The sequence below is a fragment of the Fundulus heteroclitus genome, chromosome 14 (genome assembly GCF_011125445.2).
Source record: "Fundulus heteroclitus isolate FHET01 chromosome 14, MU-UCD_Fhet_4.1, whole genome shotgun sequence".
Taxonomy (NCBI): domain Eukaryota; kingdom Metazoa; phylum Chordata; class Actinopteri; order Cyprinodontiformes; family Fundulidae; genus Fundulus; species Fundulus heteroclitus.
The window spans coordinates 31,338,120-31,362,625 of record NC_046374.1 but is presented as its reverse complement, the minus strand read 5'-3'; the positions used below and the strand labels follow the sequence as shown (position 1 = coordinate 31,362,625).

The 24,506-nt window shown below is 40.1% G+C and overlaps 1 protein-coding gene across 2 annotated transcripts in view; it reads right to left on the bottom strand.

Moving 5' to 3' along the window:
- The window catches only part of dachb (dachshund b), a 124,470-nt gene that overhangs the window by 22,174 nt on the left and 77,790 nt on the right, over nucleotides 1-24,506 (bottom strand). For both annotated transcript variants that reach the window (XM_036146719.1, XM_021308976.2), the window contains exons 3-4: nucleotides 10,562-10,672; nucleotides 1,750-1,971 (exon numbers count right to left, since the gene is read on the bottom strand). In XM_036146719.1, the coding sequence (XP_036002612.1) occupies nucleotides 1,750-1,971; nucleotides 10,562-10,672 (333 nt within the window). The remainder of the gene's footprint in view (nucleotides 1-1,749; nucleotides 1,972-10,561; nucleotides 10,673-24,506) is intronic.

Sequence of the window (24,506 nt, the reverse complement as noted above, 5' to 3'; positions counted from 1 at the left end):
ATCATGTAGGTTAATATTACAGTCATTACATCCTCCCAACCAATCACAACGCAGACCCAGGAACGCTCTGTCACCAAGCTCCGCCCCCGTCAAAGAGTTCAGAGACCATGTGTTCTTTTTCTTTTTTAAAAACTTGTAGTTTAGGTAAAAAGTTGGTTGAATACCTAAAGTTTGAATACAAATGATTGAGTTTGAATTCAGTGTTTGTGTGTCTGTATCTAAAAATAGGTCGCTAAGCAACAGCATAAAATGTTCAGGGCTGCACTTAAAATATATGTTTTGAATTTGTTGATAATTGTCGATATCGATCATTCGGATTGGAGCAAACCATGTCTTGCACCATGTAGTTTTACTAGTGAGTGCAGTAACATTAGAACCTGGCAGGGGTCCATTATGGATGCTTACTAGACTCAGAACGAGCACACTTCCGCGTTTGTTCATATTTATATCTATATTTATATCTATCTATCTATCTATCTATCTATCTATCTATCTATATATATATATATATATATATATATATATATAATTGTTTGTTTACTGTGTTTTTAGTATATGTCTGTTCAATAAAGTTGAAAAATACATAAATAAAAAATTCCGTTATTTTTCTTCAGTGCAGTCCGAAGTAAAACTTCTTCTGTGGTTTTTTAGGGAAATCTGAGGACTCCTCGCATGTCCCAGTGCTTATATTCTGAATAAAGCGTGAAGCTTTTAAACGTACGTCGTGATCTAATTAGTTAATGTTGGGCCTATATAAACGTTAAATTTTCATTTTTTTTATACATTTCCATCCAATGAATAGATTTTGTGCCTATAAACAAATCTACAGAGAGCTGAAAAAGGAACAACCATTTAGGGACAGAAATAGCTCCCTATGTGATCTGCTGTTACTTAGAAAAATAATAATAAATAGAATGACGTTAATTGTGAATACCTACAATAACCACATGCTGTGATATTCTTGTGGGGGGGGGGCTCAACAGGATAATGGTAGGGGAAACCCTGCGCTCATACTCTACAGCCTCCAATGCAGCTCAATCAAAGCAATCTAAACCAGTTATTCCTCCACGTTGATGCAAAAGACATTTTACCAGTTGTTGCCCAAGTGTGACATGAGCAATTATGAGGCGTAAGGGGGGGCAATTACTTTTCCGCTTGTTTTGGACATCGCTTTCTTTTCCTTGGGCGAACGCCATTTCATTTCAAAACTGAATTTTTTTTGGACGTACTCGGGTTATTTTCATTGGACGATCTGAAAGATTTAAGGGTGACAAAAAAAAAGTAACTTTTAACCTTGATGACCCCGCCGCTCTAAAAACAGCCACCACCTTCAGAGTGGACCCCCCCCCCCCCCACTCCACGGACACATCAGAGAGTAGAGACACACACACACGCTTTCACAGCAATGAAACAATAACACTGATTGCTGTGGTGGTGATGACTGAAGTGATAGAATAATCAATGTGAGTGTTTGTCGCTTCCTGCCGCCACAGTCCAAACGCGTTTACTTCTGCGGAAAAAGGAAAAAGGGCCGACTATCTGTTGGTTTGCCTGACCGTATGTGTGTGTGTGTATGGTGTTGATGAATTGAGTCATTTAGTAGAGTGTGCGCTGATTAATCCAAGCAGGAGTGGGTAATACAGGAGATGGGGACAGATTAAATGCCGCACATTAACAAATATTGCCGTCCTTTGAACACACGGCGCGGCCGGCGTGTGCGTTTGGATGTATATGTGTCTGAATACTCACTGTTGGCCAGTAGCTGCTGCTGCTGCTGCTGCTGCTGGAGCTGCTGCTGACTGACGGCTCCTAAGGTGGACCCCCTGCCGGGACCTCCCGCCGCGCCCCCTCCTCCTCCTCCGGCTCCTCCTCCCACTGCCGGGGCGCCACCACCTCCTGCTCCTCCTCCGCTGTGCGCTCCGGCGGGGGGGCTGGTCAGACGCTCCTTATCCCAGGAACACTCACTCCCTCCTGGGCAGAGGAGCACACATTTAATATGCGGCCGTCACCAGCAGCCGTAATGTCACCCAGGATCTGGAGGAATGGGGGGATTCGCCGTCCCCCAACAATACTGTTAGCGTAACTAGTCGCCGCGCACGTTAATGCGCTCAGAATCAGACGTGCTAACCTAGTTAAAGCCAGCCAAGTAAGAAAGGCGAGGCAAGGCAAATTTATTTATATAGCACAATTCAGTACAGAGACAATGCAAAGTGCTTTACATGATTAAAATATAGGAATAAAAGCAAGTAGGGATAGAATGTAGAAAAAAAACAACATTTGAAAACAGTAAAACAGTTTAACTTGAACATTCAAAGGCAATTTTAAACAAATGTGTTTTTAATCTTGATTTAAAGGAACTCAGGCTTTCAGCACTTTTACAGTTTTCTGGAAGTTTGTTCCAGATAAGCGGAGCATGGGAACTAAATGCTGCTTCTCCTTGTTTAGTTCTGGTTCTGGTTCTGCAGAGTAGGCTGGAGCCAGAAGACCTTAGTGGTCTGGAGGGTTTATACGCTGATAACAAGTCTGTGATGTATTTAGGTGCTAAGCCATTCAGGGATTTATAGACTAACAGAAGTATTTTAAAGTCTATTCTCTGAGATACAGGGAGCCAGTGTAAGGACTTTAGAACTGGGGTGATGTGCTCTACTTTCTTAGACTTAGTGAGGACGCGGGCAGCAGCGTTCTGGATAAGCTGCAGCTGTCTGATCCACTTTTTAGGCAGACCTGTGAAAACACCGTTGCAGTAATCAATTCTACTAAAAAGAAAAAGCATTCCTTCAGGCCGCTTCTTGTCTTTCTTTTTTTCTTTTTTTCTTTTAAATGCATTTATTAAGTACAAAATACACAAATACATATGCAAATCAAATAAATGATTAAAAAAAACCTGAAAAATATTCAAAATAAAATACCTTTCTATACTCCTAAACGTGTTTATAGCTGGGGATTTTTGTGTACTTTAACAAATGGTGTATATATTCTTATTTCCTTAACCACAACTGGGAAACATTTTTTGCTATTTAAAAAAAAAAAAAAACTAAATATATATATATATATTTCTGTATTTACGCAAAATACAAAGATATACATAAAGAAACCCCCGCCTCGAAAAAATACAAAAGAATAAAAAAAGTAAGAAAAACGAAATATTGCCTACTGGAAGTTATTCTGTTCGCGCGTGAGAACAGAATAACTTTTTATTATTATTATTATTTTTTTTTTTTTGCAAATGTTACAAAGTACAAAACAATGACAGGGCAAATTGTACATGCATTTCACTTCAAAACAACTTTTTTTTTTCTTTTTTTTTTCCCAGTGTCCTGTCTAGCAATGTGGCAATAGGAATTGATGTCTCAATGCCAGATAGAGCTCGACAGATTTTGCTTTTACAAGTGGAGCAAACAGCTTGTCTTTCTACCTGCGCCCAAAGCCAAGAGTGTGTCCTTCAGCACGTTTTATCGGTAGCAGCACAAAGCCATGTTCAATAAACCTGAATATGCTTTCCCATTAAGGCTAAAAATAACTTTTTTTTGTTGAAAATGATAACCTGAAAGCAGGTATTAAACGTACCGTTCACCAAGCCCACGTTTCTGCGTTAAATTTTTTGTATTTTTCTCTTGGTTTGACGTAACGTTCTAATTTTAAATGTTGTGTTTTCATCACCTGCAAGCAGAAGATCTTGATAATTAACATAAAGGCTTGAAAACACCAGTGTGTGTAATTAATCTGTGTAATGCGTTCCACTCAGTGAACGACTTTCTGATAACGCTCTGATTATGGAACATAATGAGTGAAATTTCTTCTATTACAGTCAGATTTGTAGCGTTTTTTGTTTTAATGGACTTATTTCACTTTGTCGGTATTTTTGTTCATTCGTGCGGGGGGGCAGACCCACGGAGGGCAAATCTGTCAGTAACATTAACCTCCACTTCCACGTTTCCCCCTCTACTTTAACGTTGGTCTCGGCACTTTTCGGTTCTATTACTCATAATTGCGTTAGCCTCTTCCTGGACCATTTTTCAGATGTTCTCTCCAGAGAGTAAGAAGATGATGTTTCCTGTAATTCATCCCACGAGCTGAACAAGGGGGAGGAATCGGCCCACCTCAGACCAGACCAACATGACCTGCTCTGTGCGTCGGGTCGCTTCGGAAACAGGTTGACGCTTCAGACTTTTATTTATTAGAAGCAAAGCGGAGCGCTGAGCGCATTACTGTGGGAAGAGGGCAGGATTATCACAAAAAAAAAAGAAGCTTCATGGGAGGTATTTTTAAGATCCTCATGAGAAAACTAAACAGAGCCATTTTGAGCTAAACACAAAATGTCTTAAAAAAAATAAGGAAAAATAAAGTTCTAATCTAGATTTATGCACTCATGCTCCCCTGTTAGATTATTCATTTATTCTTTTGGGTTATATTCCTGTTGGTCTGGCTCCTCTATTGACCGATTCACCTCCGTCTCATTATGAGACTAACTCCACGGGACAAAACCTCTCAGTTCTGGGCTTATTTTAAGACTTTCAGCCACATCTCCTTTCCAAACCCGGAGGATTTCTCTCAGGCTTGTACATCCACAGGTACGGAAGAGGATTAGGGCCACTCAAAAAAAAAAAAGTCTACTAAATTCTGACTTTAGTCTCAGAATTCTGAGAAAAAAGTCAGAATTCTGAGAAAAAAAGTCAAAATTCTTTTTTCTCAGACATCTGACTTTTTTTCTCAGAATTCTGACTTTTAATCTCAGAATTCTGGGAAAAAATCAGAATTCTGTGAAAAAAGTCAGAATTCTGAGAAAAAAGAATTTTGACTTTTTTCTCAGAATTCTGACTTTTTTTTCTCAGAATTCTGACTTTTAATCTCAGAATTCTGAGTTTTTTTCTCAGAATTCTGAGAAAAAAAAGTCAGAATTCTGAGAAAAAAGAATTTTGACTTTCTTCTCAGAATTCTGACTTTTTTCTCAGAATCCTGACTTTTAATCTCAGAATTCTGAGAAAAAAGTCAGAATTTAGTAGACTTTTTTTTTTTTGAGTGGCCCTAATCCTCTTCCGTACACAGGCTATAATCAAGGCGAGCAAAACGGATCGCCATAAATACAAAACTTAGAAAACTAAAAGTTGTTTTTTTTTCCATAGTTGGTTGCGATTTTCCGTTTGAGCCACTAGATGTCTTGAAGCAGTGGACCTTAACGTTCACTTTTACGCTCTAAAAACAAGTCAAAACCCCCTTTCCAAAGCAGGAAACCTGACAACATGCAGCCAAACATCGTCAGAAAACGGTCGGTTCCGCCCGATCGGCATCTCCGATCTGCTGATTTTTTTAACCGGCAGAGACGACTGATGTTTTAAACCGAGTCGGAAGAATTTATGGCGTCGATAAATTATTAAAAGCCTCCCACCGTGTCAGCTAACTCAGCCTGATTATTAACAACGACAACGTTCTGTTTGACTGGAAAATGTATTTAATGGCCGTCCCTCTTCGCGCCGCCGCTCGTTCTCTCTCTGTTGTCTGTGCGATCCTGCCTCGCTCGCCCCTCCGCACCTCTGCCTCTGCTCCGGCGTTCTCCCTCTCATCCATCTTCATCTCCCTCCATTAGTTTGAATTAGCGACCGTCTCTCTCTATTATTGCCTGCTGAATTCCCTGCGCTCGGTGTGTGCGGACGACAGCTGGGCCTCATCTCTGCTGCCATTTACACCGGGGAAGAAAGAAGAATAAACAGATGGGCAGATGTTCTCTCTCTCTCTCTCTCTCTTTCTCTGGCTTTCCTCTCTTTTTCTTTCTCCTCTGGTCTTTGTCACTTTTTTTTGTCTTTTCCAGATCTTTTTTTTTTGTCTTTCTGTCAGGTGCGCCAAATCCACTCTGAGTTTTGTTGCTCCTTTAGCGTTTTGATCTTAATGTCTGAATAATCAGAGTCCTGGTGTGACTACAGGTTTACGCGTTGATGAGAAAAAAAAATGGGGTGTGTCCTGAAAATGGGCAGCGCTGAATTTTGCTCTGTTCAACTCTGGGTTAAAGGATCTAACTTTGAACTTTAATTTAGCCCAGAAAACACGCGGCACAACTCAACTCTTTGAATATACATTCTCAGAAATGAGCTAAAGACATCGTCTTTTACACCGACGTCTCTTTAAATGTTATAAGAGAAACAACTTTATTCATAGAAACATGCTTTGAAAAGTTCAAGCTACCCCAAATAAAACGTTTTAGCTCATATCTTGAGAAGTGGTTTCAGGATCCAATCAGAAGTCGCTTCCTTCTGTCTGAATATTTCGCCTTGATCTCTCAAGACGTCGGCTAAACGCGTCAACTAGACAATATCTGGGGGTGCAGGTACTGTTATTTATCACTATAAGCCTTTTTCAGTTTGGGGCTGCATGATTAGTTACATAGCTAGTTTAAAGACACTACAGGACAAATGAAATGTCCACTTTTGACAACTGACTTTTGTTTACATTTTCTTTTCCCCCTTGCTTCATCTCAACCCATTGAAAAAATTTACCTCTCAGTTTTACTTTGTGGTGTTTTCTATTTATTTATTTGTTATTCTTACTCCTCTCTCTTTTTAAATTGTCTATATGCTTTTTTTATTCACGTGTTTGTGTACGGTAAGAAGGATGGATGTGGGTTATTACTGATCTGTAACATAATCATGTAGGATTGGGGGGAGGGCTGGGGAAGGGAGGGAATGAATGGTTGTTGTTTTTGTAAAAAGGGGAAAATAAATCCTTACTTTTCACTGTTCGTACTTGACCTTGTTACGTGAATAAAAACATGAATAAAAAAAATAAGAAAAAAAGCCTTTCTCAGGTAGGCTGTGGTATTGCAGGGATAACGATAAATACAGTTGGATGACCCGATGAAGTGGCTCCAAGCCATCAGAACCGCTTTAGTTCTGGAACGGGACGGGTTCAAGGCCTTATTTCTGACTCGTTTATTAGCTTAAAGGGCAACAAAACACTTTTAGACAAGTTAGTTCAGCTCATTAGTGAACTCAGGTTTGCATGTTTTAGTAACTTTGTATCAAAAATCCTTTGCTGTGACGCTCCAGATGCTTCCTACAACCATCTATGACGTTGGGACTAAACTATCTCATTCGCATCCAGTTCAAACCCCATGCATAAAGTCTGGCTTTCATCTGTATAAGCGCCATTTTTTTTTCTCCACCCGTCTCCTTTTATTCACCCTATTTGTTTTTCTTTCTTCCATTTATCTTTCCTTTATCACAGTTATTTGGCTCTTATTTCTCAGCTCCACCCAGTTTCGCTCTCTTCCTCGTATAACAGAGATATGGTTTCCACTGACACATAAAACCGCTTTTATTTCCATCCCTCCTGTCATTCATCCCTCGCTCCAACCTGTGTTTTTCTCATTTTTATTCTGTCACCGCGAGCCAAACAGGCCCGAACGGTCGACTTCCACCCGACAAACACCAGAATATCTCTTCTTTCTCTCACCCTTTTTCCTCTCGCCCTAAATATCCCTTTCTCTCCCCCCCCCCCTTCCTTGTGTAATCCCTCGTTTTATTTTCTTTTTCATTTCATACGCTGGTTCCTCTGTTCTATTGTCCGCCACGGTTTCCCAGGCCGGTGTGAGTGTCTCGCACAAAGAAAACAAGGTCGGACAATGAAAAGAAAGGCTCTCCGCGAGCGCACAAAAATCACTCCGAATGAATGAAAAGAAGACAGAAGGAGGCGCAGAAAAAGAGAGCGGGGGGGGGGGAAATAAATAAAAAACGACTTGGCCAAAGAATGAAATGACAGTGGAGAGGAAGAGTAACTCTATCAACCCATTTGCCAGGTCAGCTGAAGAAAAGGAGAAACCAGAGAAGAATCAGGGTGGAAACAAATGAAAGGATTGCTGCTTCCTTTATTTTGCTTCTGCTTTTTGTTTTCCGCGCCTTTAATAATTCAGAGAAACAAACAGCAGAGATTGAGTGCCTGAGTTTTATAGGTAACTTTAAAAAAAAAAAAAAAACATTGTTCAAGACTAAACAAAAAAAAACCTCCACACCTGAATATAGAGTATCATTTGCTTTGATTTCAAAGTTATCCAGCCGTGTTTGTTCCAGGTAGTCCGATTGTGCTCACAGGTATCGGGGAATAGGCCCCGCCTTCTTAAAAAGGAACAAACGCTTCGCCATTATGAAGGCTTTCATAAGCCTCAGTGACTCACTGGAGAAACAAAAGTTGTTTGGTAGGTAACCACGATCCGAAGTTTTAACAGGTCAGGCGTGTCTCTGCAGTGACAATGATGGCAAACTGGCTCCTAAACTGAGAAACTACCCAAAATATGCCAGATCTTCAGTAGAAGTGACTCTACAATACAGTTCGTATTTAAAAAAAAAAAACTTTTATAAAAGATAGGATGAAATAGATTTTTGCGATTTATAAAAAAAAACTACAACCTGGTTAAAATTGCAATTCTAAAATGTTTTTAAAATACCATAGCTTGCAAATATATTAACCCCATTTAGCTGTTGACCTATTTTGGTACATTCCAACCAGTAATTTAAATGTTTTATTATATGTGGTGGGTCTGCATAAAATAGTCAAAGTTGGTGATGTGAGTAAAATATGTACCGTATTTGTCTGACTATAAGTCGCACTTTTTTTCATGGTTTGGCCGATCCTGCAACTTATAGATCAAATTTAAATGGTAATTCATACTGACCCGTAAGAAGGAGTAAACATTACCGTCTGTAGCCACAAGAGGGCGATCTAGGCTTGTGAAAACTATCCTTTTCCTGTACCACATAAGAATTTATTGAAACATTTACTTATAGACAACAAAAACTATGTTGTTTTGCTGTTTCAGTGTGCATTCATGTAGCAGCTTAAAGGACCCCGACCGCGACAGAACCCTGTATTTGGGAAGTCCATGAAGCTAACAGCAGCTAGCGCTAGCTTACAGCTATGTTGTCTGTGCGCTTTACAACTTCACTGATACGCGTGAGCTTTATGTTGCTCTGAAACATGCATGTCGTACTGTTAGCTTAGCGCGTAGCACCGTTAGCTTAGCGCGTAGCACCGTTGCGCTCACGGTCTAAATTAGCCGTAATTTTGACAACGTTGCTAATTTACCCCATTCATCCTTCCAGGTATATTCCACGTTATTCAGCCGGTTGTAGATGCAGCAGTGTAATTTAATAGATTGCCTTAACAGATTAAATGTCAGTTTCTAGTCTTGGGTTGTGTGAAATAAATGTCTAAATAAATGCATATCGTCCGGTGCCACGAATAGTCTGAAAAATACGGTATATAAAAAAATATATTTTTATTTTGTACTTTTCGTTGTTTGCTTTACAATTGAAATTTATAAAATAATAATTAAATAAATGAAATGATGCAAACTCTCAAACAATACATTTTAATGTCAGGTTGTAAGGCAAAAAAACGGTGACGGGGTGAATACTTTAGCAAGGCACTGAATTAGGAATGAAGGCAAGGGGTTGACTTTTCAGCCTCATGATAAATTAAATTCATACAGTTATATTAATATCACCTTATGGTGGGAGAGTTTATTGGTGGAGGGGCAGAATTTCAACCAAACAGAAAAATACTACCGGGATGGAAGTTAACGCTTTCACTCTGTGTAAGGAATCTATCGGAGTTTCACTTCCTGAAATAAGTCGGAAAAAATAAAGAACTTTTCCACAATATTCACATTTTTTTAGCTAAGGTTGTAAAGCTTCTGTGCCTTTTTTGTCATAATCCTTGTGGAGATTCATTAAGATTCGCTGGTTTAAATATGATAAAATAAGACGTATTTGGGAGATATATGCGTAAAAAGAATACGATGCAACTAAAGTTCAATTAAAACATTAATTATTTGTGTTGTCATTTTCAACATGTGTAAACGATATTGGGGGGTCTTTGGCGTTAATGTGCTGAGCTCTCCAGGCCCGTAGGCTGGGAACCACTGCTCCATGCGGTATTATGAGTCAGTGGCAATTAAAAGAATAAAGTTAAATCAAACTAATTAAATGAATTACTAAACTTGGAGCACAGAAGAGATCAATTAAAGAGAAAAGTTGAACACCAGAGATTCAGACTCTCTTCTGCATCTCTTTAAACATGAGTCAAGAACTTAATTTGGATCATCTGTGAAAATCATCTTTCTTTAAAAAAACAAACAAACAAGAAAAGCTGACTAAATTTAAAGAAATCCAACAACTTGTGCTGACGAATTCATTGTTATCCCTAAAAGAACCCCAGTAAACTCGATGTTTCCCAGGCTGGTTCCAGGGTTATTACAAGCTCCTTTCTTCTACCATTCCTTTAGTTTCTCAAGTTGCTGATACTGTTAGTTTTGTTCGTTTTGCTGATGCGAACACAAACTAACAGTCTAAAGGCCTGATAGCCGATAAGGTGGGTGTAGAGTTCATTACGGCACACAGAAAGAACAAACGGCCTTAAAAAGTTTAACCCGTCTCCGGGGGCTTTCTGTAGATTATTGCCAATGTTCACACAAAACTTCCGCACAGTGTCCCCACATCCAGACTCCCTTCCTTTGTGAGAAACAACTTTATTCATGTTTTTTTTTTTTGTTGTTGTCTGTGTGAGCGTGCTCCACCTGCGTTGGAGTGCAGGTCGTCGTTGTCGGACTCGTTGCCGTTCTGGAGACTCATCATCATCTTCATCTTCTGCAGCTTCTGGAGCTCGGCCATGGCGGCCGCGGTCAGGCCTGGAACATACACACACACACACACACACACACACACACACACACACACACACACACACACGCCGCTGTCGTTAGTGTTGCCGGTACAGTCAGCTGATCTGAGACGCACCGGGTCTAATGTCTCTCACAGCGAACCGATCACAAAAAAAACAACAACCTGCCGTTACCCAGGATGCTTTTCTGCACACATAGAGACGGTCGGGACGGGTTGATGTCAAACTCTCCTTTCAGCGCGAGTGTTTAGAGCGGTTTTAGACACCTCGGGCCTGGTGTACATTAACTCGTACACACACACAGTCTTTTGTAAGGACTAAGATCCCCAGCTCTGTGCACTGACCTGGAACTGACTTCTATACACAACAACCAGCCGTGTGAGAGAGATGATCCCCCCTCCCCAACGTTTGTGTGTGTGTGTGTGTGTAAATCCACCCTTATGTGTGTAGGCGTGCATTTTAGCTTTTGCATTGTGCTGAGTGTGTCCGTACAGTTTGCTTTTATGTTTAAGTGGGTGTGTGTGTGTGAGAGAGAGAGAGACAGAGAGGGTATGCATTCATGCTTATCTCTGCATACTTTCGTGTGCATGTGTGTGTTTAGGTCAGTTGGTTTTGCCCCGGTCACGGTTGACGGCCTTGCAAGAATGTCCATTACACACTGTACAGTTGTCTGTAAGCCATAAAGAAAACAAGGTAGAGGGATGAGGGGAGGGGAGGAAGAGTTTGAAATTTAATTTAAAGCAGAATGGATGGATTGATGGAAGGTCGACTGGATGGATGGATAAGTGAGGTATGAAGGACAGAGCTGCACGCAGGTTAGCCTAACCTAGACAAAATAATACATGTAGTCACATAATGCACTGCCTGATGCAGAGTAGAAGTTTATCCCTTCTAAATGTGTAGCTTTACAATAAAAAGGTTGAAGCAAGTTTCTTCCAAATATATCTTTAAATCTTTAATTTGTTAAATTGGCTCTTCTACAAGCCCGGTTTTGGACTGCTGGCTGCAAAAACATCGTCTTAGGCTCTGAAATGCAGCAGACATTCTCTAAAATTATTCAGCCTGTAAATTGCTAAAACGCAAGTAAACATCTCCGAATCTAAAAATACAAAATGAAGAAATAACCCTGACGTCATGCGATACTGTCTTAACATCAGGTGGGATTGCTTTCTACCCACACATCTCTGCACTTGACAATATCGCAGGTAGGTAACAAGAGGACAACTTGCTCATTCGAGAGGGGGAAAAGCTCCCAGCTGATCACCGCATGGTAGTGAGTTGGACCTGGAGGTGAGGGAGGCTGCCACGCCCAGGGAAACCCAAACAGTTTGTTACGGTGAACTGAGAACATCAGGCAGAGAACCTTCAACTCAAACGTCAGAAAGACGTTGGAGTTCCGATGCAGATGTGACTTTTTGGTAGCTATGGCCTTTTACAGGACCAGTTTGCGGGCATCAGCTGGGATGGACACTGTCAAGCTTAATAAGTAGGCCTTGTTTGGCTATGGGGACAGCAGACAGGTACCGCACGGCCAGAAGGACTGCAGCTTCTGTGGTTGTGAAAGGAAAAAAAACAAATCGAGCTTGGTGGAACTTGCAAAGGCAACAGATGAAGACTTTAAGTCGAGCCCAAGGATGTTTTGGACACTCTCCTCGGGACAACACCTGCGCAGTGGAAGACCAGGGTGGTGGCCCGAGTTTTAAAGAAAGGAGACCAGAGATTGTTTTAATTGGGAATGTTCACAGTCCTCAAACACCTCGGGACAATTTACTTCAAGGAGTATTCAGGAGGAACAGTGTCGGATATAGTCCTGGTGGTGGAAGAGTGGACCAGATCTTCACCTCAACAGACTTTGCTTTTTGAACACAACTCTTAGAAGGACGTGAATTTTCAGCTAAAACGTCAGCCAAAGATTTAACAACTCATTATACGTCACTTGTTTCGAATACAATTCTAATGCAGTTGAGGTGAAGCTGTTCAGCTGAGTTTAAGAGTGAGCACTTAGGAACTGAAAGAACGAAGACGATGTCCCTGTGCGGGGTCAAAACTGTATTTACACATTGATTACTGCTCTAAAGAACACCTTGACACTCCAACACAATTCAAGTTGCATGTAGAGATGCATGGAGAACAATACACACACTGACGCACACATGGTCAAGCAAGTACGCACAGATTCGGACACAGAGTCAGAACGCCCGCTTTGCCTCAGTGCAACCAGCAGTCGATCAATATTGAGGGCAGAGCCACAATGCTGTTCTCCATCATGACTATCAAACACACACACACACACTGCCCTGCTTCTCTTTCTGTCTCAGATCGATGGCTGTCCGCTGTGTCCACGGTTACCGAGCATCGACCCCCGTCGTAAATGGCGACCACGGAACCTCGGGAATTAGTGTGTGATTGATTGACGGACTGTTTCAAAGACACCAGCACCATATAGACTCCTGTGTGTGTGTGTGTGTGTGTGTGTGTGTGTGTGTGTGTGTGTGTGTGTGTGTGTGTGTGTGTGTGTATGTGTGTGTGTGTGTATGTGAGAGAGAATATATATGTTTTCCTGCGTACCTGGGAGAGTGTGCGTGTGCATGTGTGTCACTATTCCCCTGTGGCCTGTCTGCACCTCATTTACCCATCTGTTTTTCTGTTCCTGTGCATCATAATGCCTTTCGAAGGGCAGATGGAGGAAAGAAGAAGCCATGAGAGGCAGAAGATAAAAAGATGCGTTACACAAATAGAGAGGAAAACCAGAGAGTCATCAGCATAATACGAGATACACAAGTCAGGACAAAAAAACATCAAGGCTGAGATACATGTACACTTTTCTGTGACTGGCAAAAGTCATAATTTACCACTTTGGCATATCCCCTTTGTGGGTGTACAAATCCACAACATCTTCATGACTTTCATTTCACCCATACTGGCTAGGGCAGGGCAGAGATACAGTATTGAAAAACAGAGGGCTATCAAAAAAATATTAGTACCATGAGCTACAAACGAAAAAAAATCATAAATATGATTGTTTTTAAACTGTGGAGCCTACGGGAGAGGAGAAAGATGCTTTGTGAGCCCTGACGGAAAAAAAGTTAAAGTTGAGGGAAGTTCTATGCTTGAAATTCAATGACAGAAGAAATTAACTAGTGAGAAAGAGTAAAGTGATTTATCAAACAGGAAACCAGTGCAGTTTTGTGCCCTTAATGTTCTCAAGAAATAAATTATCGATGTGGTAAAAGACCCAGAATGTCCCACTGTATTTCTTAAAAACAAGCCTCATTGCTTTTCTTCAACTCTTTATCTGACCCTTTGGAACCTTTTGAAAACCTAACTATTTATTATTTTTGCTTAGTTTATGTTATCTATGGTAAGATAAAAAAAAAAACAGATGCTTATTCGCATCCTTCCATCCTGGGAGTAGTTAATACATTATGTATTCAGAAAAAGGAGGTTAAAAAACACGATCTCTGTCTGAGCTGCAGGTCTGTAAAAACTCTGACCAACCACTGCTCTTCGCACCAAAGAGCAGGGATTTGTCATAGTTTTGTTCCTGCTCTCACTCCCATCTGTTCCTCAAATGTTTATGGATTTGGTTAGCTTAGCGATTAGCTTCAGCGTTAGCCATTCCTTTAAGGTCTGCTGCTCTCACCGTATACTTTGAACATGACATTGAGTTGTAGGAAGCGAACCACGTTCATGTTTATGAGAAGAAGAGGAAGGTCTCTGTAGAAAGACATAAGACCAGAGTGAGAGTGGATTTGGGAGATTTTTCTCATGCAACCCCCCCTGAAGAGCGGAAGAGCAGAGTAAGACGGTCTTGCGCATGCGCAGCTATTAAAAAAGGGACGTGAAAACTTCTGGGAAAATTGCCAACCCTAGCTTTAATATATCAGGAACAACCAAGAAATTGTAATGGTGGGTGGTCAAGAATCTGTACTATTAATGTGAAACCAACAAGTTGAGCAAATTTTAGGCACACATGTTGGAGAAAAATTCACAGTGAAGTCAAATTGAGGGATGGACGATAATTCAATAATAACATATATCAATCGATAGAAGTATATTGATGATCGAAAAACACTCATTACATCCTCCCAACCAATCACAAACGCAGACCCAGGAACCAAGCTCCACCCCCTTCAAAGAGTTCAGAGAGCACATGTTCCTTTTTCTTTTTCAAAAACTTGCAGTTTTGGTAAAAAGTTGATTGAATAAAGGATTGAGTTTGAATTCAGTGTTTGTGCGTTCTGCATCTAAAAAATGGGTCACTAAGCAGCAGCAGCATAAAATGCTAATTATCGATATCAATCAATATGATTTCTATTTTATCAATGGCCTTTTTTCTATATCATCCAGCCCTAGTCAAATTATCTGAAAATTACAGGGGACTTTGAAGCTAGGGTGTAAATCTAGTAAGTTTAGGCATGGGCACTGATTTTCAAAGCTTCAAGTTAAATGTCAAAAAATAACATAAAAAAGATGTGGAAAAAAATCTCAATCTATAGATTTCTAGCATTACAGTTGCTATTTACATCGGCAGAGTAGCTTAGTATGTCATTGTTTCTAGAAATCTCTATGTTCAGTCTACATGGATATACAAACACGATCCATCTGCCTGACACAGTTTTGCCAATATGGATGAATGGGAGAGTGGAGGGTGGTATAAAGCCACTAGAAACAGGTCTGTACTCCAAAACAACCATATTAGTTGACTGGAAATAGAAATCAACACATCAGGCATTAATGTTTAAAACAAGCTACTTGGCCACTCGTAGTACGGTAGCTAAGAATTCATACAGTTGTTCCTCTTAAGCAGACACTTGAAAAAGCATTTTGTTAAAAGTGTTTTTTTTTCATATTAGTTGGCACCAACCTAAAATGAGGATGTCCTAGAGACGACAAAGGTCACCATCAATCAACTTTAGCCCTTTTTCTGCCTAATGGCCTATAAGTTAAGCCACCACATGGCAAGATAAAACCATACAAGATGTTCTCTCTCAGTATGGTAGCTTTGGTTGTTCTTTCATCACTTAACATTTGCTGCTGTAGGCTGTTGGGTGATCTTCAAGAGCTCTGAACCCACCCCATTTGCTAGTTGTGGTAAATATTTAATTTACTGCACCCACATTTCAGAAGGAGTGCTCTAAGAGACGGAGTGACACTTTGAATAAAACAAAACAGGAAAACAGAGGAATTGCTCTTTGTGTTCTGAATTTAGAAACACACTTCTGGATTTTCTTGTTTTGCTACCTTTTTATTCCTGCGAGCACTCAGGAGTGCCAATTTACAAATGCAGTAGATTGCTCTTGTGCTGAGTCAAAGAGATTTCAGCTCAGCACTCTGGCACTTAGATCGCCCATCTTCAGCTTTCACTGACTGTCCAAGACACCCATTTGCAGCCATTCTGCACCAGCCATTTTGGGATATTTCTAATAAACTCTGCCCGGGACTTTAAAGTAATTGTATCGGCATGATCTTTGACTTGCAGATGTTTTTGCTTAAGTAAACTACTCTGCTAGAAGTCCTGAGGCATTACAGCCAGTTATTAAGGATCTATCACGAAACCTTTCCTAAAGGTTTATGTGCAGTATTTGTAAGAGAAAACCTTAATTAAATCAAATTAAACTGGTAAATGTTAATGAATGACATGCTTTTAACAAGACTTGTTACTTTAACAAGATATCAGCTTGGGTCAAAGTGAGAGTAACCACATAAGTATTACATAGATTAAGACTATTAAATCAAATGTGACGATGATCATGCAGTTATGAGTATTGACTATTGATATCAAGTGGCATGTGACATTAAAATAGGCTGTGAACTCACCAAAATCAGACCTATGGGTTAATACAATGAAGCACTACATTGTTAGGGTAAACATATTTTACCCTAACGTTTACCCCAGATGGTTATATACTGTCAAAGAAAACCCTGTCAATGCAATCTACGAGGCTAGATATGTAGCAAAAGGCTATAATCAAGTTTGCTGGCATTGATTCTAATGAGACTTTCCCCCCCCCCAACTGCTGATATGACATCTGTGCTGATTCTAATGCAACTTGAAGCTCAATATGACTTAGAATTGCACCAAATGGATGTCAGAACAGCATATCTACACGCTCCTATGACCCAACATCTCTCTCCTCAGGCAAATCTAAAGCAGGTGCTCTGAGGGTACTTTGAAACCGATTATGACTCCTGCGCCGCATCCCTCGCCTGCCACCTGACTCCCATAGCATCCGACTTCAACATCCCTCCCTGTTGGTGCAGAGCCCATGTTGAGGGGGGTTTCTTTAGCTTTTTTCAAGCTATGCCCAACCAAACCTGAGAAGCAAAGCCGTTGCAATGTTGAAAAACACAGAGCAAAATGAGTGTTAAAGAAAGCTTTTATCCTTCAAAGATGACAAACCCGACAGTCAAAAGGCTCTACGGAAAGACACTGCCAAAAATGTTCGCTTTGAATCATATACTGTATTTTTTATTTTTTTAATGCCTTGGAAATCTGTATAAGTCTTTAGCAACTATTTTAAGTGTGCCCTCTTTGCACCCATAACCTGGATTTGAATTCAAAGTGAAGAGCCTCCAGGATATCAAGAAAAAAAAAAAACAGTACTCGAAGGAATCTGCATTGCTTGGCATTTTAGCATGGCCTGCAGCAGAAAAGATCATTGTCTGACAAAACAAGATGTCCATCTGACCCATAAGGCAGTCCTTCACAATCTCATAACTGGAAGCAACTAAAGGTTCTGCTTCTTCAGCAGGTCAACTCCCAGTACGGTGTTGCTTTTCTAAAATGTACTCCAAGTTTTTACTCCTGAACAGAGATTTTTGCATTGACTTCACCTTTTTATGCATTTTTCAGCTTACATTTAAATTGCTCTGCTGACAGTTTTGCTTTAATTTCTACGGTTTCCAAAAAAATGTATTACGTTTCAACAATTCTTATGCAGCTGACTTCAGCTCTTTTATCTCAGTTTTCAGCTAAAGAATTCAGCCCACAGCATTCACACTGCATTTTCTCAAGGAAATGTTAATCTTTCCCAGTTGTCTTTCAATCAACTCGTTCCCCACAAAAAAATAGTGTGTAGCTTAAAGATATAACTATCTTGCAGATAATTAGGAGTCATCAATTGGTTCATATTGGACTTGATTTTCTCCTAATAACATTTACTAAACTATTCAATGTCACGTTTTAATCTTTATGAGTTCAGTTATAAAGCCACTGGCAAGGCAGAACAGCTGAAATTAAAAGTATGGATAGGTTATGAGACGGATTCAACTTGAGTTAATCCTGGTTGGACATGGAAGTAATTTAAAGTCGCTGGTTTTTGGTTTAATATCCAGTTGCCAAACAGGCGCCATGCTGAAGAAACCCTCAGTGCTATTTGCTTTACACGTCAATTTTCTATTGTTATTTCTGACCCTGTGTATGAAAACAAATTGGTAATTACTAGTTTAAATGTATTTAAAGGTTAATATTTCCAGTCTTCACCAGTGGGGGGCGCTTGCTGCTAAACGTCGGCAGTTCTGTATTTGTTCAGGAAAGCGGTACAAAGTGGTAGAGAAGGAGGAGGAGGAGGAAGACCCGATGCAACTTCAAAGCTCTTCTCCCCTCCCTCGTCTCCATCTCTCGTTCTCTGCAGGTGCACATGAGAGTCCTCACATGAGCGTCGTCTTCTTTTCAGGCCCAAAGCCCCACATCTGTAGGACCGTGTGTGTGTGTGTGTGTGTGTGTGTGTGTGTGTGTGTGTGTCTGCTCACGCCAGATGTGTTTTAAGTTCAAAATGTGTGTGTCTGTGCGAGCTAGAGCCGGTAAATGAAAATAGAAATGCGTTCATGTTCCGTCGGTGCACGGACTCAGCGTTTGTGTGTGTGTGTGTGTGTGTGTGTGTGTGAGTTGGAGGACAAGGCGAAGCATTGAGCTGTTTCTGAAGTGAATTAACAAGTCAAATGAGTGCCGCAGCACCCTGCATAGGTTACCGCGCACACACCAACACACTCCCACGCTTATCATCACAGCGTCTTTGTTGAAGATGAGGCCAATTAAACTGATATCACTCTCCTGTTGTCGTTTAAAGCCCCTCTCTTTCTGGTTCTTCTCATCTTTGTGTTTCATCTCGTTTTTTTCTTCTACATTTCTTCTACTTTTTAACCTCCTTCCATTTCTCTCTCCTTTTTTTTTGTTCTTTTAAATGTTTGCCGCAGCTTCTTTTTGCAGTTTTTCCCCACATCATCTTCACTCCCTGCGTAAAACGGCCTGTTGGATTTTGTTGTCTCCATCTTGAACTTTCTCCCCCACAGCTTCTTCTTCTTCTTCTTCTTCCTCGTCGTCGTCGTCCTCCTCTGATCCAGTTCCTTGTCCTTCGCCCTTCCTCTGTCGAGGCTCTCCTCCTCGCTCCGTGTTTTTCTAACGGTGTGATAAATGTCCATCTGCGATCGGCCGATGGCCCCCCCATCGACGTGGCGCCCGCGAGGTCGTAAACAACAGCCCGTCTCCCCCGGCAACGTGGCGTCTCCATGGACGCGGGGCCGCTAAGACGACCGACTCTGCGTGTGTGCGGCCGAGGCGGAATGCGACATCCGACGACTGCCAAGTGTGTGTGTGTGTGTGTGTGTGTGTGTGTTGTTACATATGTAGTGTGTGTGTGTGTGTGTGTGCGCGGGAGCTAATGAGCGATCATAAGTGAGCAAATGTTTTCTCTGGGTTCCACTAATGCTCAACAAACACACACACACACACTTATAGATCAGGTATGTGTGTGTGTGTGAGAGAGATTAGTATGCCACAGTGAGCTGTGTCCATATGTCACCAAACACAAGCATGTTTTATTTATCCCGGAGAGGAAGAGGGGGAGAAGGAGGCCAACAGTCACTGTCAAGGGGATGGTGGGAGGGAGGGAGGGATGGAGAATTATAAAGAAAACTGGCAAGACGGGAAGGGAAAAAAAAAGATTAGGGAGGTGAGAAGATGGAGGAGAAATGAGAGCGAGGGAAGGATCCAGGTTTTGGATGAAGGGAAGTTGGGAGAGAGTCCCAATTAAAGGATAGAAAGGAAGACAAACAAGCACTAGAAGATAGAAAAGAGTTGGGAGTGATGGTGATGCAAAGGGACGAATGCTGCCGCTCGTCTTTTACACGCCAACATGGACGTATCTCACCTGTTCTGCCAAAGAAACGAGTGTAAGAGCCTTCTCCTCAGCACCTCCCTACCTTGCTTCACTCTGACGTTAGATCAGCTGACCAGCTTCTGATGGCTGCACCAAAAACTAGGCGGAAGCTGAGAGGAGATCGGCGCCATTTCTCGATACGTGTACTTATGTAGTTGTGTAGTCACGGACATTTAAAATGTCATCAAAAGAGGCCCGAGTACTCGTTGCAGTTCTAAGTACGCATTAAGACAAGTACGCTCGTACTTCCCGGATTTGTTCTCGCTTCCGTCCATTTTATCAAGGCTGCATCGTCCTTCGGAGGACTCGGGCCAGCAAGGTGTCCCAGCATGCATTGAGCCATTGGCAGTGGTGAATGGAGAACAGGAGTGTCTAAATTCAGAGTTTTTATACCAATATTACTTTGTCAGACTGTAGTTTAGTGATGTTTTCAAGCGAGAAAGCACAGTTAGTTTATCCAGACAGAGGCGACTTTTAAATGTGCTCCAATGTTTTCGGAGCACCGCTCTGTTAGCCCAGTGGTGGCTGCAGGATAGGAGGTTGGAGTTAGTTTTCCCCACCACTGACAAGTCACTCTACCTGTCTTGTGATTTTAGCGGCCGAAAGTCAGATATAAAATATTTTAGTAATGTGGTGGATAGCTGAAAGTACCGTAATATAAAACATTTATTATTTTTATGTGTAGACTTGTGAAATTTTTTGTTAATGTAGGTATTTAATAAACTGTCATCAGTTTTTCCTTACAACAACAATTATATTTGTCTTTCTAGCCACTTTTCGGCATATTAATTCATAATAAGAATTTTTATTTTCTTTTTATGAAAGCCTAATTTAATAGAGTGTGAACTCTTGTTGTTTTCCTCCCAGCAGCTGTTAGACCTTATAACCATCACTTCTTCCAACAAACTCAATAAGTAGTTACGTGTCCGCTGGTTTTATTCACTATTTTTCATTCTTGTAACCAGTCTGTGTTTTTTCAGACATAAATATACATACACCTCTTCCCATTTCTTAAACTCATCCAATCAGTTGCACAGCTCTTTCATTTGTCAATGTTATTTTTAGGGAACTGACAACGGTTCAGTATTTTTTTTTCATTTTGTCTCATGTACTTATTTTTTGTTTTTCTAGTTTTTACCTTTGAGTGTACTCACATGCTTGCATCTGCATTTCAAGTTGCTGCTGCTGCGCCAAATGAATTTCTCCATTCAGGAACATTAAAAGTTGTTTCTAGTCTATTAAAATTTCCACTTTTCATTGTTTTCTGTTGGCAGATTTGCAGGAGGAAAACCGCAAATTCAGGTTTGGATGAAGTTTCCAATTATCTCCCACTGATCCTCCTCATCCCATCTCCTCATTATCTTTTACATTGTTAAATTACATTCATATTTTCTTATGATTCAATTCCTTGTACCTGTCAGCTGACCATCAGTTTGTTTGTTTATTTGTTTGTTTGTTATTCTAATAAATACATTTTTTTGCTTAAAAAAATTTTGTTTCTGTATTCAAACTCTAGATATCTGGTGAGTTTAGCTGATAATAATATAATAAATTAATTTTTTTAATCAGTATTTGGTAGTTATTGTAAATGAATCATGCAATTGTAAAGTAACAACCAGATGCAGGTTTGTTAAAAAGAAGTTAGATGATTTATTAAAACAGTCCCTGCGTATGGATCCAGTGTAAACTTAAGGAATAATGGAAGAAACAAATCAACTTTATAACTATGTACCTGATTATCCTCTACTATTATTACTCAACTGAGACAAATATTATTTATAAGCAAAGGTTCTAAATTTTTTGTGGACAATTATGCTTCACTGGTACCAGAATTCAAAAACAAAGCAATATAGGGTGATGAAACCAACGTTATTTACTGAGTCAAAGTTATGATAAACAGAAAACTTTAAGATAATATTCAGGAACAGAAAGTAAAGAAAGTAAAGAAACAGAGATGTGGGATAAATGAAGAGAAGAGATTAGAATATATGAGGAAACGAGTGATAAAGATTTGGATGTGATAAGTTTCAGAGAATGGAGGAGAAAAAGGCCAGAATTGATGTAAAAGCTATAAAACATCAACACTGAAAAAGAAACTTAGGAATTACGGAACTAAACGGCAGTAGTAAAAAAATTAAAGTTAAAAGATAAATGGGCAAAGAGAATGGAAAGAAGACACAGTTAAAGGGGATAGAAAGAGAAAATTGGATGTAGGGAAAGAAAGGAAGAATGAAAATACAATCCAAAGAAGGTTGACAAATAAAACAACAGGACTTCTATTCTGTAGCTCAAACAAGTCCAGTTGTTTTATTTCTTAACCTTTTTTTGGATTGATCATGACCTGGATGACTGAGAATCTTCACCCCAGAAAAAGCATGAACAGGAAACAGGTGAATCAAAATAAGTGAAGGAAGAGAGTGAAAAAAGCAGGTGAAACAATTAAAATAAAAACAAGCAAGAAAATTATTACAGAGGGATGAGAAGTTAAAGGAAAAACTGAAAATAAGAGAATAAGAAGGATGCAGAGGTGGACGAGCAGAAGTTTAAAAAGGTTCTCAGGTTAAGGCTGGGACCACAATATACTGTCATAAATAATCACATTGACTATGATAATTAATCAATATTCATATATATATATATATATTACAGAGGACTTTAACAGAGGATATATTTGACAGAGGATAATAGTTTATTTCCATGCATTAACTTGTTACCAACAGTTGCTAAAGTTGTCCTCCAAACCGCTGTGTAAGCAGAAGGGCCCCGGGATGTGTGTATATATGTGTGTGTGTGTGTGTGTGTGTGTGTGTGTGTGTGTGTGTGTGTGTGTGTGTGTGTGTGTGTGTGTGTGTGTCATGTTTGACTCCCTCTGACGCCAGTTTCAAAAAAATACGGCAAATATCGAATCTAATTAGCTGTAAAATGAGACGAGAACTAAAAGTTTTAAAGTGAGGCCGTGGTTGGGTTTGGTGAAGATAAAAAGTTTTTGGACCCTGTAAAGTTTTGTCAGCACAGCAGCACGAGCGCCACGCGTGATGAGCAACCAGAGACAACACACAGGGGCTAACCGTAAACTGACGGCAAAGACAAAGCCGGCATTTATTTCTTTAAAGTCGCTGCTGAATGCCGGCTGTGAAGTCAGACAGAAAATTTGCAAAAAAAAAAAAAAATGTCTGTGAATGAATGTTTAGACGGCGGTTTCTGATTAACACGCTGGCTGCGGGTCCTAACAGGCAGACTTTGTCCCTTTTAATCTCATTTAATCGTATAGATAAGGTTTATGTCTAAATTAATTTGATCTGAAACTCATAAATGACATCTATAGGTAATGGTTATTTGAATATGACAATAATGACTGATCTATTTCCTATTCATTCAAATTATATTTAACATTCTGAACACTAAGCCTTTTTTATTTCCAAATACAGTAAATAAAAGCCTTTTATGTTGCCATCCTGGAAATCATGCTATATCTATACTTCATATTTTAAAGTGCAAATCCTTTACTGCAGTTTGCAATAAATGATGGTATTATTAAAATGAGTTGAAGAACAATACAAAGCTAATATGGAAAAGGGGGGCTGAGAGAACTAGGGATATCTGACAGCAGGGAAGATAGAGAATAAAAGAGGGATGTCAGATAAACAGAAAGATATTAAAGAGGTGAGAAATGAAGGGTATGGAATATTATTTAAAGAGTTTCAACCTGCAGAGGAGAAAAATCAAAGGTGATAATACAGAAGAACAGAGTTGTGGATTAGAAAGACAAAAAAAGAGGAGATATCTAGAAAAAAAGAGCAGATGAAGCATAAACGTTAAGAGATGAATTAAAAACCGGGGACAGAGAGAAGAAACAGTGTGGAAAATGAAAGAAAAGCGACGTAGGGAAGAAGGAGCATTGATCTGCCGCGGAAATGTCCAAAGAGTCAGGAGGACAAGAAAAGGAAGAAGTGAGAGAGCATAAAAGAGGAGTAGCAGGCGGGACAGATGGAGAGGGAAAAACTGGCAAGACCAGGAAAAAAAAAAAAAAAGATTAGAGAGGTGACGACATGAAGGAAATGTAAGAAGATGTTTGGAGACGTTCTCGTTTTAAAGAGAAGAAGGTGAGACGGAGATGTGAGGACGCGGGATTAAAGGAGAGCATGAGGAATAATAAAGATTAACAACCGATTCACCAAAAGGAAACAAGAACAAAAGCTGAGATTGAGGAAAACAGAGAAAAGAAACGAAGAGTTCACTGTTAGAGTGGGAGTGACAGGGAGTAGAAGGAAAACCTGAATATAATGGAAAAGGAAATGATGAGATTATTGAGCGAAAGAGAGAGAGAGAGAAAAGGAAAGATGTGTGAGTAGAAAAAAAAACAGGGCAGAAAGAGAGTGAAAAGAAGGGAGAAGGGATACCTAACAGCAGGGAGGAGGAAGAGGAGGAAGAGAAAATGTGGCACAGGAGAAATCTGAAGAGTCAAGAGAAAAAAAAAATATTAAAGCTGAGGAGGAAAAGAAAGGAGGATGAAAAGGAGGCGTAATATTAGACCAGAAAGAAATAAGATGGAAGGGAAGCGTTAGAAATTAGACTGATACAACAAAATGAGGAGGAAGAGGGGATATTTAGACAAAATAAAACAATATAGAGAACATTTTAAATAGAAAGAATGAGCAATTAGAGGAAAAGGAAGACACG